The following is an 18,432-nucleotide window of genomic DNA, read 5'->3' on the forward strand; positions in this document are numbered from 1 at the left end:
CCATGCTGTTCGAAATTCCAGTCACCTTGAAGCTTTTCGCAACTGTTTCCAATGACACGGCACGCCACGCACTCAAAATCCACGCACACACTTGTTGGAGTGATGCCCGTTTCAGCCGTCCTGTAGGGGTCTTCTCATGATGGCCTCCAGCCATCCATTCCAAGTAGCATCGGCGAAATTCCGTTTTGAAAGGATGGTTAATGCAGACGTCAAGCGGCTGCAGCACACTCGTTAGCCCTCCAGGAATAACAGTCAAGTCCGTGCGAGTCGTGGCGAGTCGGTCCTTGACGCGGTCAGTCAAGTGGCCCAGTTCAGTTCTGCGGCGGATAGAGAGCTGGTTCCGGTTCATAAACCGCGTAGCCCACCCCCGACTTGCCTTGAATTGTGCCTTGGGTATTTCCATGTGGCGAGCGATGTTCAGGGCTTTCACGCGTACCATGTCAGTTGATACAGCGTAGCCGTCATTTCGAGTGTCGATGACATATTTGACAAGTTCGCCTTCGAGTTCCAGGTATTTGCACTTCTTGCCGCGAAACGCCTTTCGGCTCCTGTTGGTAGCGGCGAGGGCATCTTTCTGCTTTATCCAGTAACGCACACGCTTCTCGTCTACGTCGTACTTGTGTCCAGCTTCTCGCTTGCCGTGCTCCTCGCCATATTCAGTCACTTGCAGTTTAAATGAAGCAGTGAACGATCTCAAATGCCGGCCCATCTACTGCTCAAATGCCGGCTCACTACTACTGACGGAGTGACACCAGTTCGCCGGCGACACGATGCAAATGATGCACCACACAGAAACAATCATGGCGCCGTACGCCAATGCTCAACCAGCGCCTCCTAGGAGGCATTGGCTCAACCAGCTCAACGGCTTGACCGGCGGAAGCGGAAAACTGGCAGCGCCATCTAGCTTCGATTGAACTAACTACATCGTTCTGGCGGGACTTTTCGAACTTTTTTTTTGAAATTTCTCCTTTCAAAGTAGGGGTGCGGCCCTTACACGAGTATATACGGTATACAGCACACGGCCCACGGCGATGATTTTATCGCCCTTGGACTTTATACAGAATCTCACAGCGATAGCAGAAATGCACCTGGAGTGTCCATGTAATTGCTATCGCAATGAAATCATCATTTTGGGTATAGTGTGGATATTCGCGATTCCGGCGACATACGTTATAAGTGGTCTACACTGTATTTTATTGCAATCGCAAGTAAACAGAACCCTTCCGAGTTCTCAGGAACTTTTCTTTTGCCACCAAGTGCCCCTACACACATGAAAGTACCTGCCCTTTAAAACTGTTGTTTACTGTGGCGAGTTGTACAACATAAAACGTGGCACTCATCCTACATATAGCTGACAACCTTCAATTTTGCTGCACAGTTCAGTTGCACCGTTTCAAATCCACATTATTGATACATGCCACTGAAGTGTCCCAGAGCAAAATCGGCAGCCAGGGTATTGGCTAGTGGGCTCGTGGCCTACCAGCAACTGCATTAAGTAGGGAATGAAAGGGTGTCTCTTTGCTTGTGATTTGCATTCTCCTGACATCACTTTGGCCACAAACAACCAATTACACTGTGGAAAAGGCATTCGTTTTTGCTTTGTGTATCGCCCTTGCTCGGAATGTGCTTCCGCGATGTGTCCTCTGCATCCACATTCTCCATGCATTCTCTGCTTGCTGCTATTTCAGCCGGTCCGAAGCTTGGGGTCATCACCGGTGAAGAAGGAGCCAGAAGAGCACGACGACAATCTCCAGGAGGAGAACAGCAACGGCAGCATCGGTTCCAGCAGCGGAGGAGGACTTGGCAGGCTTCCGCTGTCGTCAGTGCCTCCACGCAAGCGGAGGGCTGCCCTGGCTGCGGCAGCAGCGCTCCCGCGCAAGTCAAAACGTCAAGCAAGTGCGGCTTCCGCGCGCAGCCGGAGTGGCGGCGGTGGCGGCTCCGCCGTGGTTTCCTGTGCTTCCTCTTCATCCGCGATGAACAGCAGCAGCCACAGCAGTAACGACGTCGAAGACATGGCGGAAGGCGCGGCACACGCGCTTCTCAACCTGGCAAAAGTGGCGACCAGCCAGCAGCAACTGATGCTGCAAAGCAAGAGTTCTTCTCTAGTGGGGGGTGTACGGGAACGGCGGTGAGAGGCTGCAATGAACAACCTGTGGATGTGACGACTTGACTTTTGAGCTGTTCGCCATCCGGAGCAAAGAAGGGGAAGAGAGGATATAGAGCTGGTTTTTTTATCGTCGTGGCACGGTGGCGGCAAGACGAATTTCCGAGACGGTGTTACGTGTTACACTCGGACGACGCGGTGGCGGGGATGCCTTTCGGCATGAGGACACACGCCGGTGCACGCCGCTTGTTGGCTTGTTGTTGTTCTCTTTACGAGGTGATTTTAGCCTTTTTTTTTTTCTTTTTTTTTCTCGTCGGCATTCAGAGCACGGGTCTTCTAACGTGCATTTCTTAGTGAGGCTGCACACAGTACTTTGCAAAGAGCAAGAGCGCTGGACTCTTACCAATTGGCTTCTTTCTTGTCAAGCTAGCGACGTAGCACGAAAGTGTTGCTTGTTAAAAGGAAGTAAATGTCGATTTGTAATGCTCAGCTTGGTGGAAGGATTGAACGTGCAGCGACTAAATGCTGAGGCAATAGCAGCAGGCACTTAGCAGGTAGCAATACAAGTACTGCTTGAGGAGCATCATGAATCTTATTGGCTGTCTCCTTCTTTGGCAAACATGAGGCAAGACTGGCCATTTGTGCGGGTCAGCGTACGAATCCGTGTTTTACTTACTAGTGAACGGTTGACTGCATCAAGATTTCTCTTTGCATTTCTCTTTCGCTGATCTATTTTAATTTCTCTGTGCTGGCGTGACGACCTCGTGTAAAGTTGTGGTTTCTTGTGGAGTTTCGGACACTGGAACGAGACCCATTTTGCATTGGCGGTACGTTTTGTTCGGGGTTTTGTTGTGAGTGTTTCGGGTTCTTTTTAAACCTTTCGTCTTAAGGTGGCTTCACAGGTAGCAGCTGCTGTTATTGCACGGCAATTTGTTTCTCTCGATTTCTAGATCAACCCTCTTCTTTTATGCTTTACACCTCTGAATTATTTTTGGCGCCAGAGCACTAGCATTGTCACTTCCACAGTGTTGCATTTTTTTTTTTCCTACCCATTCTTTCATCAGAAGCAAGAAAATGCATGGAGAAAAGGTACATCATCTGCATATTCTGGCTTTGCATACAAGATCGTGCCAACATTCTTTTTTCTTCTTTTCCCCAAAAGGCTCGAATTCTACTGTTCCATGAACAAGCAGATTGGACTGTGCTTGCCGGAAGCAAAATCCCAGAGGAACTGAAATTTCAACTGTTGAACCTACGCTAAGTGCCATGAACTTTGTCCATAAGATGGTCCAAAGTTTCCTACCGCTTGATGCACTTGGCTTTGCCGATAGAAAATTCCACGCACACAGCATTAAAGAAATCCGCACAGGACAAGGACACACTACAAATCCAACAAGGGCCCGACTTTGCAAGTTGGGTTTTGCCGCTAACATATGAGCCAAATAGAGATGGCAGATGGTACGAACAGCTTTACATGTCCTTTTGCACTTGCTGTCTGTAGCTTTGTATCACATTATAATAGTTATGCAACTACTCTTTTTCTTCACTGGGGGCCTTTGCCAGTCATTCGTTGTGTTATACTCATGCAAACTTCCTATGGTTTTATTTATTTCCTTCTATCCACTGCAGAAACATTCTGAGGAACGTGTTTTTTTTTCAGTTATGTGTTTGTAGCGATCTTTAGGGGACTCCTGCTATTTTGTTTATAATTCACGGAGGAAGATGTTGAGAGAATCAGCGCCCGTCTCGCATCTTTCGTTTTTAGTGCGTCGTAGCTCGTCGTTTCCTTCTGTGCTGCACTTTCAGTGGCCTAGCTGGTCGCTTGTGGTCGCAGTGTCCAAGCGACACAGGTCCGCTGAAATTGGCATATCCTCTATTTTTATGTCAGTTTCCTTGCCTCTTATCGGTCGTTTTCTGCAGTGCACTTTCACAACAGACTACTCGCCCGAGACAAAATGGAATGGCACAAGACGTGCCATTTGCTTGTCCCCAGCCCCTTCGCCTCCATACCAATCCCCCTTTTCTCTCTTTCTCTCTCTTGCAAAGGCCTAGGATTTTAAAGGCCTGCGATTTTGTAGGCCATTGCAGTCGAAGCAAGGCTAAAAAATTTTAAAGGCAATAATACGCGGTCTCAAGCTTGAACCTGTGATTGTGCCGTCGGTGAGAGCAGGTTGTACTATCTCATCGGGATAAGTCGGAGGCAGCGACGAGAAGTGTTTAGATGATAGCAGCCCGTGTGTTGAGCTTCCCCAGAGTGGCAAAATGCTAGGGCACTCCCGTCACCCTAGCAACTGAGTGACATTGCGAGGTCGTCAATCTTTAGGCAGTGGTCGACTACAATTGACTGCGAGCACGTTTTTTCTCGTGACCCTTCCACATGAAAGTCAAAGCATATGCAAGGCGGTTAGCTGTTAATTTTTATTGTTCATTTCCTGTTCCTGTTGGCCTCGTAATCTCCCTCAACCAAGATTGGACGAGTGAATCTAGAAAATGCTCATCAAATGGCTGTGCAAGCTTGTACATAAACAAAAAAACAAAAAAAAATGGGGGGTGAACGACACCGCTCTACAGAAGTAATAAGGTGTGGGATGACGGAAGCTGTAATATATGAAATACAAGGGACTGCTTGCTGCACTATAAATAGTTGCAGATGCTATAGTATATATATATATATATACATATACATATTCACGCACACAAAGAATAGATCTACATAATCTAAATGTTATAAATAAATGCCTCCTCTAGACATGCAGCGCTGCATCACAGCGAATGGTTCACGCAGAAGGAAAATGTGTTGGAAGGAAGAGTGTGTGTGTCCCTACTATTTCCCCGCTTTGTTTCTTAAAAGCCATGGCATACCGTGACTAATGCTCCAATATCCTTGGTAGTATTTCTTTCAGTTCTTGCAATCGGACTGTAGCAGCATTTGGCGCAGCAGTTCTGTATAACTTTGTGGCTTATTTGAGTGGTTAAAGGGTGATTGTTTTGTTCTCCTATAGGCTGCCGAACGTTGAGTGCGTGTCATTGCATAGTGTGTTTATGGGCAGGGTGTTTTTTGCCCCCCCCCCCCCCCTCTTCCTTTTTTTTTTTTTTTTTGTCACTTTCGTAATAATCGCAAAGTTGTGCACAGGTAGGCGCACTTTTGTGTTTGTGGCGATTGGATCGCCCCTGCTTTTAGAGGATAGTATTTGTGTGTGCATTTTCTACTTCGTTCTTATTTTAGATGACTGGCTATCAACGGCACGTGTGATGGGAAGCCTAGATGTGTTTCGGCACAGTTTGCACATACGTTCGCACAAATGGTTTTTCTACGCTTATCCTTTGTGACTGCACTTTCTTTGTCGAAATGGGGGAATGTGTCTCGTCGGCTACAAAAAAAAAAACACCTTCGCCGTGTGCGCCCAAGCACGGGACAGCCTTAATTCGATGTCGGCCAGTGTTTGTCGTATACCTTTGTGTCAAAACGGCCCGGCTTTTTTGCCTTGTCTGAATTGACCGTACAAATATTAAGGTGCCGACCTTGGGGAGCGCTTCTGTGTGCGTCAAGACGACACCGTGTCGCCACGAACTGAACACTCACATTCAGATGGTTGCTGTTGTCAATGCAGTGAACGACGGCAGAGGAATGTTGGCTTGCAAAAGGCCCGATCATCTACTGTGCCCCGATTCTGAAAAGTGTGATGCCAAAATGGCACACGAGGAAGCGCTTCACATTGTCGGGCCGTTACACTCTTCGAAGCTTCTGCATTTTGTGTGCGTGTGCGCAGCGCGGGACTTTTGTTTTGCCAGTGTGTGTACTTCTCGTCGCATTCTCAGCGATGTCCAGAGCACTTGTGTGTTGTCTCCGGGCGGGACAGAGGGCAGTGTTGGTGCGGACGTTTCTGCGGAGATTCGGTTTGCAACGACGATGCATCTATACGAGAAGGAGAAGTTTGCGTCACTGAGCTCAAGCCTGTGGTTGCACGCAGTATTATGTGCACTGTGTTTTTTGCCAAAAGTCTAAGCATTGTTTCTTTGCGGGAGCGAGACAGTAGAGAGTCTCTGGGTTTTTTGCCCACAGCAGAAAGTCTTGTTGGGTCTGGGCGCATGCGTTCCCGAGTTTTGCTTCGAGAAGCACGATGTTGTTAGGTGACAGCCAGTGAGGGTCCTCAAGCTGTTGCAAATGAGGAGATAGATTTTGTGCCAAAAGCATCAACCACGGCGTGGTTAGTTGATAGAAGGTGGAGAAATGTAGGTGACAGTAGTAATAACACGAACACCATCTGTACAGAAACATTCTTTGCACTAGTTGAATGTTTGTTTTTCATTCCCCTGTGTCGCTTTGTATGTTTTCAATGAGAGATTGAGCATGGAGGAGGCATATTACCATGGGTGTACAACGGAAAGCACGGACACAAGGTAGCAGTGCTTGTGGCGACTTCTTGCGATGCTGCGTTCAACCAAAGCGTGCCGAACTTCTTTTACAATGACCAACTGTATTCCACTTAATCTACAGCTATAAGCTTGCTGGCACAGCGACATAATTATCGTCAAAATGTCCTTGCGTCTTTCTTTTTCCAAAGAGGAAACTTGTGCAACGCAAGAACATTGCTAGTGCGAGACGGTTGATTTCCCGCCGCATCGCAAGGTATTGCCACGAGCATTGCTTCCCCCAAAAATAGGTCTCCCAGTATTTTTACATACATCTGTGCTAGTACGTTGTCGCTTTGCTAAGGCCCTCTAACGTTGTGTCTGTGGGTATGGATTGTTGAGTGCTTGCAGTGTTCAACTCTGCGGGGAAAGAAAGCGGCTTCTCTGCAGAAAGCAGAGAAGCCACTGCTGCTGCGCAGGTAGTATCGCGTGTGTACATTTGTTCCTAACCTGTAGAAACGGTGACTGTCTGTGCACGTCGGGCAAGCAGAGAGAGTCTATCCTATGCAAAAAAAGACTGTTTTTCTCTTCCTCTCACTCAGGCTGTTGGCAATGCGTAAACCTTGCCAGCCTGGTGGCAAGGTTGCTGGAAATGTGAGAGGTATGAAGAAGGTGTTGATGCTTCCCTTGCGAGTTTTGTCGCGTGTTCCCTTTGGGCTGTGGTTGTCTGGCAGCCTCTCCGCGCGCTTTTACTACTAACGAGTTGCTGCATGTTCCCTCTGGGTCTTAGCAATAATCAACAAAGCAATCATTGATAGTGAAATTGTAAGAGTACCGAAACATCGAGACGCACCAATGGTAGCAGGCTCACAGAGTTGCTCGTTATAAACATACGCTTTTATTGCCCAGCACCTCGACTTCTTTGTGTGTATTATTTTCATTTGCTCGGAGATCTGTTTGAATGTCATGTGCCTGATGCAACAAACACCTCATTTTGGTCTTCTGAGTTGCTCGTCTTTTTTTTTTTTTTTTTTTTCTTTCACGCTGAGAATGTTTGCGTGTGTTCTATGAGACATTGGGGTGACATTAGAACAAGCCTTGTAATACAAAAACGGTTTTCTCGTTTGTTCTCGGGTTTGGTGTCAGTCTTGGATGAAGATGGCAAAACATTGTCTGTGTGTGTGCGCGCTTTGCTTGATTCACTGCACCGACCACAAACTTTGGTAGTCAACTGCTACACCTTGGCACTACACGACCGCAACTGAAGGTGACCGGTACACTTTACTGACGAGACACCCTGGCAGATCTTGCAAGGGCGTGTGCGTTTGTCAACTGCCTTACTGGCAGTGTATGGCAACCTATGCAGCTTTGTCATCAGACATGTCTTATCATTTCTCTGTTCCGGCTACATTGCATTTCTCCTTTTTTTTTTCCTCCCCCTATTACAGATACACCTCACATCACAAAACCTAGTTATGTTGTGCACATTGCGGCGTTCACCATACACTAGAGTAAATGGAGGCTGCGTTACCTTGGCCGGCCACTTTGCACAGCTATTGCATTTTCTCAAGACTCGTGCAAGTGTCACATAATGTCCGAGCTACGCAATATTGGCTGCCTCTCGTCTTGTGGAAAGTTATTTGAGAAGGAAATTGCCTTCTTGCCAGCTGTAGCAAAGCGGTACAGAGGGAAATGAACCATTTGAACAGTAGCGAATGGTTGCAGGATGCCGCCTTCTGGCAATTTTTTTCTCATCTTAGCACTCCTCCCATCTTGTTGATTTCCAGAAAAATCGACCTGCTATTTCAAAATACACATATTTGAAGGCATGACCTGGTAGAACAGCCATGCGGTTGCAGTATAGTGATTAATAACCACTGTGCCTGTGCAGAAGTTGCATTCACCGATCACCGGTCTATGCACCCGTTTGCACTGGTCTAGCCATATGTCCACACTGCAAAAATAGAAAGTACGAGTTGGTGCATATATTTTTCAGCAATGACGTTTTAGTAAAGTACTAAGGCGGCATAACAAACAGCAGCACCATCTGGTGGTAGTTTCACAACGCTACGCTCAACTAAAATGCACGGGCCTCCATTTGCGTACCCCCACTGCATACTGTAATCTGCTGGTGTGAAGAGTCGTAGTACAGAACAACATTCCCATGCATTCTGGGCAAGAATAATACAACAGTTCCAATGCTATTCCGTTTTGAACTTTATCAGCGGCATCAGTAGCTCGAATGACACTCGTGCTTACATTATCATTGTGATAGGCAATCGCGAACGGTGAATAAGTACAAAGTTGACTAAAAGGAGTCCATACATTATATCAGCCTGATTTGAATTTCACCACCAAAATTGGCCGTTTGCATTCTTGTTCTATTTTTCTGCTAAAACTAAAATGCTAAAAGGTATATCTGCTAGTTGACACTCTAATAATTAAAAAGCCTGTAATGTGGCCGGCCACGAGTACAGTCTCGGGTAGCACCCATTTTAGTTCAATTGATGCGCAACTAGAGTAGACACATGTTGGCACATTCACAAAAACATACCAAAAAGCATGTTTTCTAGGGAAACATTACAATCCAAACTGTGCTAAAAGTGGGATACCGGTCACTCGTCGCACTAGTAAAATTGGCAAATCATACGAATGAGGTACACACTAGGTTACTTTTTCTTAACTTGGCTTCAATGAGAATAGTGCTGCCAAAATCCATATAAGCTGTGTTTCTTTCCAGCTTTTCTTTTAGCTAACTGTGTTGGTGTTTTGATCATATCACTACTGAAGTTCCAGAGACTACTCGCTTTGACCCTTGGTGGTCAAAATTAATCCGGAGCCTTCCGCTACGGCGTGCCTCATAATCAGAACTGGTTTTCACACGTAAATCCCCAGAAAGAAGAAGATCTTTAGTGCCTCTCGCCAATTACTTTCTTTCCTTCTTTTTCTTTTTTTTTTTCTTTCTTTGTGAGCAGAAGGGAATACACCTATTACTCTTCTTGTGACAAATTCCACTGCTCGTTCTGGAGACGCCACCTCAAACCTGAAGCGCTCAAGATCATGCTCGTATCTCGCAAATCCAAGTTTTGCCAGAGGAAAGCAAACTGCTCCGTGCCAAATAATATTACATGTTCTCACACGCAGCCACTCTACTGTTTCAATCAAGTTGCTCCTCTGCAGCTACCAGGTTACGAGGGTTGCGACGGTATATCGCTAGTGTTACTGGCATCTACTGTGTTGCTCTCATAATCTGTGCTGGTGTCATCTACTTGCTCAACCTACTTGTTGAACAATTCTTGCGGCTAATTAAATTACGCTACACATTATCGAAAAGAAGAAAAAGAAACCGTGTCGCAAAAAATTGTCAGAAAGACAATGTCATGAACAATGTGGGGTAAAAAAAGAAATGGTCATCCCGCCGATTGTGGCAGACTGCTAAAAGGGACCCATGTCAAAGGACACAGAACCGAGTACCTCATAGCTGTTTCCCAGCAATCAGGTGGATGGAAATTTTTGCCGACTGCCATAGATTGAGTTGATCTTAAATGATGGACAACAAGTTGTCCACTACAGAGCAAGGAGATAAAAAGAAAGTCTACTCCAGAATGACCAATGGCATTTGTCCATTGTGAGGAAATGCGGTTTTGACAGATCATACAAGAGGTGTGTGTATAGGAATAGAAAAATTAGGACGATGTTGGCCAGGACGAGCACACTGGTGTGAGGAACCATGCCAGTGTTGTGTGTGCGTGTACGTGCATGTGTGGATGCGTGTGTGTGTGTGGTTTCGGATCTGTGTAAATATGGCGTCTATACTGTTGTTGAAGACAAAGAAAATAACGTTACAATATGCACATTTTTTCTAAACCGAGCATTAGTCTCTCCGGTTTCCGTAGGACAGTCCTGTGTCGATGCCAATACCATTGCCAAACCACAGCTGATGGGATTGTGTCTGCTGCATATTTTAGATAGAAAAAAAAAAGGGACACCTTTTTTCTTTTCTTTTTTTTTTAAACTGTTTCAAATGAAGAATGTATTTCAATAAATAGAGATGTGTAAAACTAAGGGTGGTGATCATTCTGTTTTTCTTATGAGCTTGAATTCAGCTTGTGCTGATGCTACAGTGGCTAGAATAAACTAAGTATATTCTAGGCACTATACTGGTGCTAAGCCTGCAGATCAGAAGCCATTGCACCAGATCAGTAGATAGATGACCGAAGTCTGTTTTATACAACTAGAACATGAAAAAGAAAAGGAACAAAGTGCACATTGAAATATATAAAAACAATACAGTTAACCCCTCTGTACTGGATACTGTCCTTAAAGTCACAAATTTACGTGTTTTTCATAGTTTTTATTACACTATGTGTGCCAATTGAACATGTCAACATGCGAGCTAAGACCAATGGGTCATTCTATCGTGGCCCTAGTAGCGAACCACGGTGCCAATAACGTCAATGTGAAGTCACGAATGCTTAGCGCTTTGGGGGAGTCTTTTGGTGTCGTGGCATTTGTAGGTTGAAAGAGCTTGCTGCTTCAACCATGGTGCCGTCTTCTCACGACACCCAAGATCGGGCGAAGCGCTGGGCGGGTGTTTCTCCTATGGCAGACAGTGCCACTGTTGATTTCACTGAGAAAATGGCAGGACTTTTTGAATATGGCATCGATGAAGGCGACGCATAGAACTGATTTATTCTGGACATTACAGGGGGAGGCCAAGGCCATCCATCCAAACATGGTATACAGTAAGCAAAACCCATGGCACAATGCCACATCTGCGCAATACTTTACGTGAGCGAGGCTTAGATTGACCAGAAGATAAATTTCTGCACAGTAGAAGGGTACAACAGTGGACAGGTGTGCTCTTGTCAAATTCTGTAATGACACCATTTTGAGCCAAACGGAGAGGCCATAGTATCCCTCTCGGCCAATAAGAGTTGAGAAGATGGCGAATTTGACACTACGGCGGAATTTGTTACTGTCCAGAATAGCAATAGCACCCCAGGTAGACGCCAAACAACAGCGCTTTTTTAAACGTAGTGCAGTTCACGCACTACTGGAACACTAGAGACGTAGGTGGCGGCAGCACGCTAGGTGGCGACAGCTTGTGGAGGTTTGTTCAACCACAAATTATCAGGAACGTGCCTGTGTTGCGTACTGCTCGCTGAGTAGCAAATAAAGCCCATAGCCTGTCACTGCAATATATTGCCACATGCTTAACGGTTGGCTGTTATGCACATGGCAATATATATATATATATATATTTGTGCTCAAGTTATATTTAACGTCACAATAATATGGTGCCACAAGCGCTACTATAAACGTTCACGTTTTTCATGCCTCCGGTATTCCGTGAATGGTAATATGGTTACAGGCAGGCTAACTTAAAGCTCTCTCACCTCCACGGTGCTAAAGACTCTACCGTAGACACGCGACCACACAGCTTTGGTGCTGTGCTAACCAGTTGTGTGTACCGATGTTTCAAACGAACAGCCACTAATCGACCGACTCGCCGGCCAGTGACAGTCCCTCGGGCCATTTTACTTCAGCTTCCGCGCGACGCCCACGGTGTTGTCGAACAGCTTGGGATGCGGGAAGATGCCCCGCTGGTCGAGCATATAGTACAGCCGGTGGCCCTTTATCTTGAGCGAAATGTAGCTGGACTTCTGGAGTCGCGACTGGCGGCAGCTGATGTGTTCCAGCGGAACCTCGAAGGCACGCAGCTCCACAAATGGCGCGTACGTCTGCACAAACACTTGCTGGCCGCCCTTCAGCAGCACGATGGAGCGCACGCTACGCAGGAGGAATATGCTGCTACTCGTAACCACCAAAGTGCCTGCACAGTTAGGAAAGAAAAAGAGTTCAATTTTAAAAGAAAAGTAAACAAATAAATAAACACTCTAGCATGAAACGACCTCTGAAATGCCTTCGGAGTTATTCTGTAAGTGTCCACCTAGCGTACATGTCCATTTCATCTGCTGCTTAAGTGCTGATTGGCTTGAGTGCATGCCTCCTGACGCGTACCCAGCCCATCCAGTCAGAACTTCAGCAGCAGACGAAATTGACATGTCCACGAGGTGGACACTTACAGTATCTCAAGCATACAACGCCGCAGTTTGAGTGCATCTCAAGAGCGAACTTGCACTCTTTCGACTGCGTTCATAGAGTTAGCTCTATGACTGCATTTCATTCGGCACTAGAGCCACTGTAAGTGCTCCCCTACAACTACTCCGAGGATGATGATGATTTAATGGCATCCCCTTTGAAACGGGGCAGCGACAAACAGTCACCTAGCCTGCTTGATTTAATCGGGAATACTATACATGTTCTTTATCTAGCATTTTTGTATACCTCATTATTTTTCTTTTTCAAAAATTTACCTTGTACCGCTGCCTATGATTTTAAGAGATCAGGTCCGTATCCATCTTTTCCCTGCTTTTTTTCCACCAGTACTCTAATCGTCTCTTGCTGATCTCTATGGCTGATCTGTTGATGTTTCCTTCCACTTTAAACCCAAGCGCTTCTGGGAGTTGCACGTTACCTACGGTTCTCGCTGGGTGGATCCCGTCGCATTCCATTAGGATGTGCTGAGTGGTCTCTGGATCTTTACTGCAGCATACACATGCCTCATCTAGTTCCAAATATTTGCTCTGGTATGTTTTGGTCCTTAGGCAACCGGCTCGAGCCTCAAATAGCAAAGCACTGCCCTTTGTGTTATAGTACAGATTTTCCCTTCTAATTTCTTCTCATTCTTGTAAATCTCCATTGTCCTTTTTGTTTCCATTCTTTGCATCCAATTCACGGTCTCTGTTTGTCTCACTTTCTTTCTGATCACTCCTGGTCATCAGAAAGAAAGGGGTGTTTGACCTCAACCCGAAGGTGCCCCCACCTCAATAGGTGCTTGGGGCGCCACATGGGAAATGACCACCATGGGAGCGGCCCAGACACCACTTGTTTTCCGTGCTCACGTTGGTTTCGACGGGAATTCAGGGCGCAGGCTCCTTTCCCAAGCGTATCACCCCTGAAGGAAGCCGAACGCCTGGCCGGGGTACGCTTGTACCCTTTTGAAACAGTGGGTGCCCGGCGGCGGTGGGAATTTACAGTTTCGATTATCCTGTACTTGGTTGCCAACTTCCTTGACCTCTTCCTCCATTCTGTGTCCACGCTTTTCATGTAGAGATACTTGTGCACTTTAGCCGCCCATTTATTTTCATCCATGTTCCTGAGCCTTCCTTCAAACCTAATTTTGCTACTGTGCTTCTGACTTCAAAATAGGCCCAACCCATGTCACCCTGCATTGCCTCATTTGTGGTATTACCATGGGCTCCCAAAGCCAACCGGCCTACTGATCTTTGGTTAACTTCCAAACCAGACAAGATATCCGATTTTAAGCATAGAATGGCATTTGCGAATGTTAGCGCTGGCACCATTACTCCTTTCCATATTCCACGCACCACCTCATACTTATTGTGGCCCCACAGTGCTCTGTGTTTCATTATTGCCGCCCCCCATTCCGCTTCCCCTTTATTTTCAGATTATCTTGGTGGTTAAAAATATATATATATATCGGGTTTTACGTGCCAAAACCACGATCTGATTATGAGGCACGCCGTAGTGGGGGACTCCGGAAATTTGGACCACCTGGGGTTCTTTAACGTGCACCTAAATTTAAGTACACGGGTGTTTTCGCATTTCGCCCCCATCGAAATGCGGCCGCCGTGGCCAAGATTCGATCCCGCGACCTCGTGCTCAGCAGCCCAACACTTGAGTAATTCTTTCCTTCGTTTATGCGAGGGCCCCCTTGTCGTGGCGCCCCCTATCGCTATTTGAAGGAATGTACAAGCAGCGGCTGTGGACTCTGAGATCTTACCGGCAAACCTTAGTTGCGATCTGGAAAATTAAATGAGCTGCATTGTGGAGCTCTAGCTTGTGACCTATCTCATGCGAAACGCGGGAATACTCTCACTGGGTGGCCGCTGAGCATGTATTAATAAGGCTTTTAATTAAATTGAAGAAAAAGACAACTATTACGGAATGTTGGAAGCAGAGCATTAATTTAATATTAATTTTTTTTGTTACTGAAGTTACGATTAAAATCTGCAAATAAAAATATATGAAACACGCAATTTATCATCCCGTAAGCCCGCACTATTACATCGTCTAAAGCAGACACATCTGAAACAGCTAAGTTGCAGGTTACGCGAAATCCTTAGTCACATTCACAACTTATTGGCATACCTCGGAGCATTTGGTAAAATACATATTAGGCGTCGGAAAGAACCCTTACACACTTGTAATATTGCTTGTTCATTGAGATAAATTCTCCTACGTCTGGAAATTTGTGGGGGAAAAAAATTGGGGTCTTGAAAAAAAGACTGCTCCCAACAGTTACTAGAATTCAACATCCGTCTTTCTTTCCATAGCAGCAAAATTTACAAATGTGAGCGTTACCGCGTTTCAACAGGCAACCGCGCCAACAGTAGAAATTTTGCGACGCAGCTGCCTCCTAAACAGAGTACTCGCTTTACCAAAGCCGAATATTGCAAAGCTGTCGTTCGCACAATGCACCTACCGATTGCTACGCAGAAGGCCGTCAAGCCGTAGCGGTACGGGTCAGTAGTCAAGCGGTCGCGAAGGAACTGCAGCAGTCCGCCGACCCTACCACTAGTGTTCAGGTCCGGTGGTGGAGCATTCCGTGGATCGGTGATTGTGTAACAGACGTGAGCCATGTAGGCCCAGAGAAACATTTGCGTCACAGTGAACACCCGAAGAGCCCCGAACACATTGAACTTGTCGAAGCGATAGATCTCCGTTGGTTTGGCAACGTTCGTGTCCACTTCGAAAGGCAGTTTCGCCGACGGTTGCGGCGTGCCCTGCACAGATGAGCTGTTCGCACGGGTCGCCCGTAACGAGCTGCCGCCGCTGTTGCCGGCCGGCGAAGCTATTCGTGCTGCTGCCCGCACGCGCAGAAAGTTCGGCGTGAAACGCCCGAGTCCTTGGCATAACATCAAGAGGCGCCCGCTCATCGCGTAGCTGTGTTCGTGATAAAAAAACACAACATAAAACTTACGACAACGCAGCAAAATTAAACAAACACGCCCTCAACGCTCACGGCTTCATCGCTGAACTTAGACGGTGCTCGAACACACATTTGAAGGGCGCTGCCATTTTAATTAGAGAGCCGGATTGGCTTAGCTACTGTCGATTTTGTGGCGATGTAATAAGTGTTCACGTGTTGGCAAAACGAAACTAGAAAATTCGGCAACGATGTCAAAACGGCAGCGGTGCGAGTTCGACCATGGTCGCTGCCAATGCCTCCTTTACTGGAGGTACACTAGCCACTGTACTGGAGGCATTGTCGCTGCACACATTACGCAGACTAGGTCCTTCGAAATAGCGCGATTCGATATTTCCTGCTCGTTTCTTGCTCCAACCTCCTCGCCGGCATTAGGGCTATTTGTATTTGCCTGTACTGGCTACACTCGTGTAGCTAGTATCGCATGAGTTTCATACAATAATCTATGTAGTATGGAAGTCGACATTTTTCTTAATCAGTGTAGAAAAACTGTAGCTCCGCCAACTTACACGAAGCTATTTCTTATAGAGGCAGTGTAGCATGAAAACAACACTTTGTAGCTTGAAAACTACACTTTGTAGCTTGAAAACTACACTTTCTACAAAGCAGTTTCGATTATTGTAGGCAGCAAACGACAGAGAAACATGCTGACGTAGCAAACGCGTGGCGCCATTTTGTCTGCGACTCTCGGCGTATCTCGGCTAGGGTGGCTCTCGGCGCTGTCTGTATCATACTACAGTGCCTGGAATATACTGAAGTATATTCCAGGCACTGTAATCATACATCCTCCATGACATGACATGGAGGATGTATGATAAGATGCTCAATGCTCCATAGAGTTAATATACGTTTATTAACTCTATGCCATGCTCCACATATGATACCATGCTCCATGGTATCATATGTGGCCAGCCCCTGGAAGGCGAGTGCTAGTTTCCAGCGACCACTTACTACTTTCACATGGTTTGCCGACTGTAAAAGCTCCATATACCGCATATTGAAAGTACCGCCATCTACTCTTTCCTCCGCCGTTTCCTCTCCTAAAGCGCTTGTGTTTTTATTGCGATAGCAATTATATGGGCACTTCAACCGGATTTCTGCCGTCGCCGTCGTCGTCGCCGTGAGGTTCCGTATAGATAAAATGTTCGCCGCGCGCCGTATGCCCGAGCGGAAGCGTGCGGGGACGCGCGCTATCACAGAGAGCGAACGCACTCAATCTCCCATGCGCAAGCAAGGAAGCGGGAAGCCAGCGCCGGAGGGAGGGGGGCGCATTTCTACTCTGCCAACAACCGCGCTCTCCACACGGCTCTGACCTTTGTATGCGCTGTGCATTCGCCGCTCAGTTTCCGTTGAAGCGATAGACCGCACGTACCTTCGCCCGCTGCGGCGTATGCGCTTGCTGCCAGCGTTTTGACAGTCGTTGTCTGCAGTCATTCAGTGTGATCTATTCATGTTTGTTTGTGCGCGCTCACACCACGCTTCTTCATTCAGTTAGTAATAGTCGGGCCACATTTTCCAACGCACGCTACCCATGCAATGCTGCCCGGATAGGCAGTGTAGCGCTACAGGTGTGTCCCTTCGCACGCGCTGCCCACGGGAAGCGCTTCTCATCAACAGCACCGTTTCATACGCGCCTTCTCGTGGTCATCGAGTCTCTCTTCATGTCGGTCTATTTACGCCGCAATTAACACACCTGCTTCCTTGATCAGCTCATGTTTACTACAGTTCATATTGCTACCAAAGCCGCTCACCTTCGTATGACATTGCTGTGTTGCTATCGCATTCATTGCTTTGCCCTTAGGGCGAAACTGTGACATCTTTTTTTTTTTCTTTTAATTTTTGCTTGCGAAAGCAAGTCGACGGTGGCACCCCTAGAAAGTCCTCGTTGAAGCTTTCAGGCCGGGCGTGCGCCGCGGCTGCCGCCGGCGACTGCGGCTGCGCAGAGTGACTTTCAACATGGCTCTGAGGCGAAAAAAAAATATAAAGAAGTGAAAGCGCGCGCTATCATCGTCCAATCGGAGATACAGGAGAGAGAGAAGCGGAGTTGATCAAAGGATGGCGGTACTTTTCCTATATAGGGACTTCAGGGCCGCGATTCTGTAGCGATGCATTATGACTTATTCTACTATAGTCTTATCATCCACCGCTCACGGCCGGCTGATCCAGTTAATAACGCGAGCGGGCCGTCGCTCCGACCACTGACAAAGCGCGTTAAGCGCGAAAAGGCATTATTACCGGAAAGGCATCGCTACAAAATCGCGGCACTGGTTTCAAGAAGTATGTGCGCTCCCGGTTGCCGGACATCGTAAGTTATTATTTTTTTATTTCTCTTTTTGTGTATTTTAAATCGGACGAAGCGCGGAATGTGATCGTCTTCGTGCGGCCGTCGAGCTTGCCACCGCTCACCCTTGCCACTCTCTCAGCGATATCACGAGTCGGATCGCGCTCCGTTGGCGCTGAGCCGTGCTCCCTCAAGGGCTGCAGAAGATAGCGCCAACCTTTCCCTTTCCCTCAAGAACCACTTATATCGCGCTCCGTCACCTGCTTCGATTGTCGTGTTAAGTATGAAGATGGGAAAGATATATAAGCTTGATCAGGCGTGCAAGGAACGGAAGACGCAGAAAACCAGGCCAACCAAGCATTAGACGAATATGGCTAAATCGGGGCATCACATGTCTTCTGCGGCTGTGTGGTATTCTAACCGCGAAGTTCCGCGAAGTTCTTGAGGTTTCCTAATGACAACGGGTAAGCACAAGTATTTCACTCTACTTTCTGAGGAGGTATTCATTTTGCATGAGTAAACCAGTTCTGTGCAAGCCTGAGTGGACTGACGTAAGAGCAGTGTCGCTCGACTCAATCGTCGTGACTGCAACCCATCTGCTGCCGGTGAAATACGTGT

General features: G+C 47.0%; 2 protein-coding genes across 3 annotated transcripts in view; one reads left to right on the forward strand and one right to left on the reverse strand.

Moving 5' to 3' along the window:
- The window catches only part of LOC119457824 (forkhead box protein N3), a 66,791-nt gene extending 56,269 nt beyond the window's left edge, over positions 1 to 10,522 (forward strand). For both annotated transcript variants that reach the window (XM_037719572.2, XM_037719569.2), the window contains one exon: positions 1,689 to 10,522. In XM_037719572.2, the coding sequence (XP_037575500.1) occupies positions 1,689 to 2,132 (444 nt within the window). In that variant the 3' untranslated portion in view covers positions 2,133 to 10,522. The remainder of the gene's footprint in view (positions 1 to 1,688) is intronic.
- A 604-nt stretch (positions 10,523 to 11,126) lies between these two features.
- LOC119457826 (transmembrane protein 223-like) lies at positions 11,127 to 15,648 on the reverse strand. The gene is made up of 2 exons (XM_037719574.2): positions 15,030 to 15,648; positions 11,127 to 12,293 (listed from the first exon to the last, which is right to left on the reverse strand). Exons 1-2 carry the CDS (start codon positions 15,481 to 15,483, stop codon positions 11,998 to 12,000), a joined length of 750 nt encoding a protein of 249 aa, XP_037575502.1. The 5' UTR covers positions 15,484 to 15,648; the 3' UTR covers positions 11,127 to 11,997.
- Positions 15,649 to 18,432: the final 2,784 nt, after the last annotated feature.

The sequence above is a fragment of the Dermacentor silvarum genome, chromosome 7, assembly GCF_013339745.2.
Source record: "Dermacentor silvarum isolate Dsil-2018 chromosome 7, BIME_Dsil_1.4, whole genome shotgun sequence".
NCBI lineage: Eukaryota > Metazoa > Arthropoda > Arachnida > Ixodida > Ixodidae > Dermacentor > Dermacentor silvarum.

Excerpts from the sequence above, each read along its gene's own strand:
- LOC119457826 (XM_037719574.2), bottom strand. The coding sequence starts at position 15,483 with ATGAGCGGGCGCCTCTTGATGTTATGCCAAGGACTCGGGCGTTTCACG. Across the intron at positions 12,294-15,029 it reads GGCCTTCTGCGTAGCAATCG|GCACTTTGGTGGTTACGAGT; the intron begins GTAGGTGCATTG and ends CTAACTGTGCAG.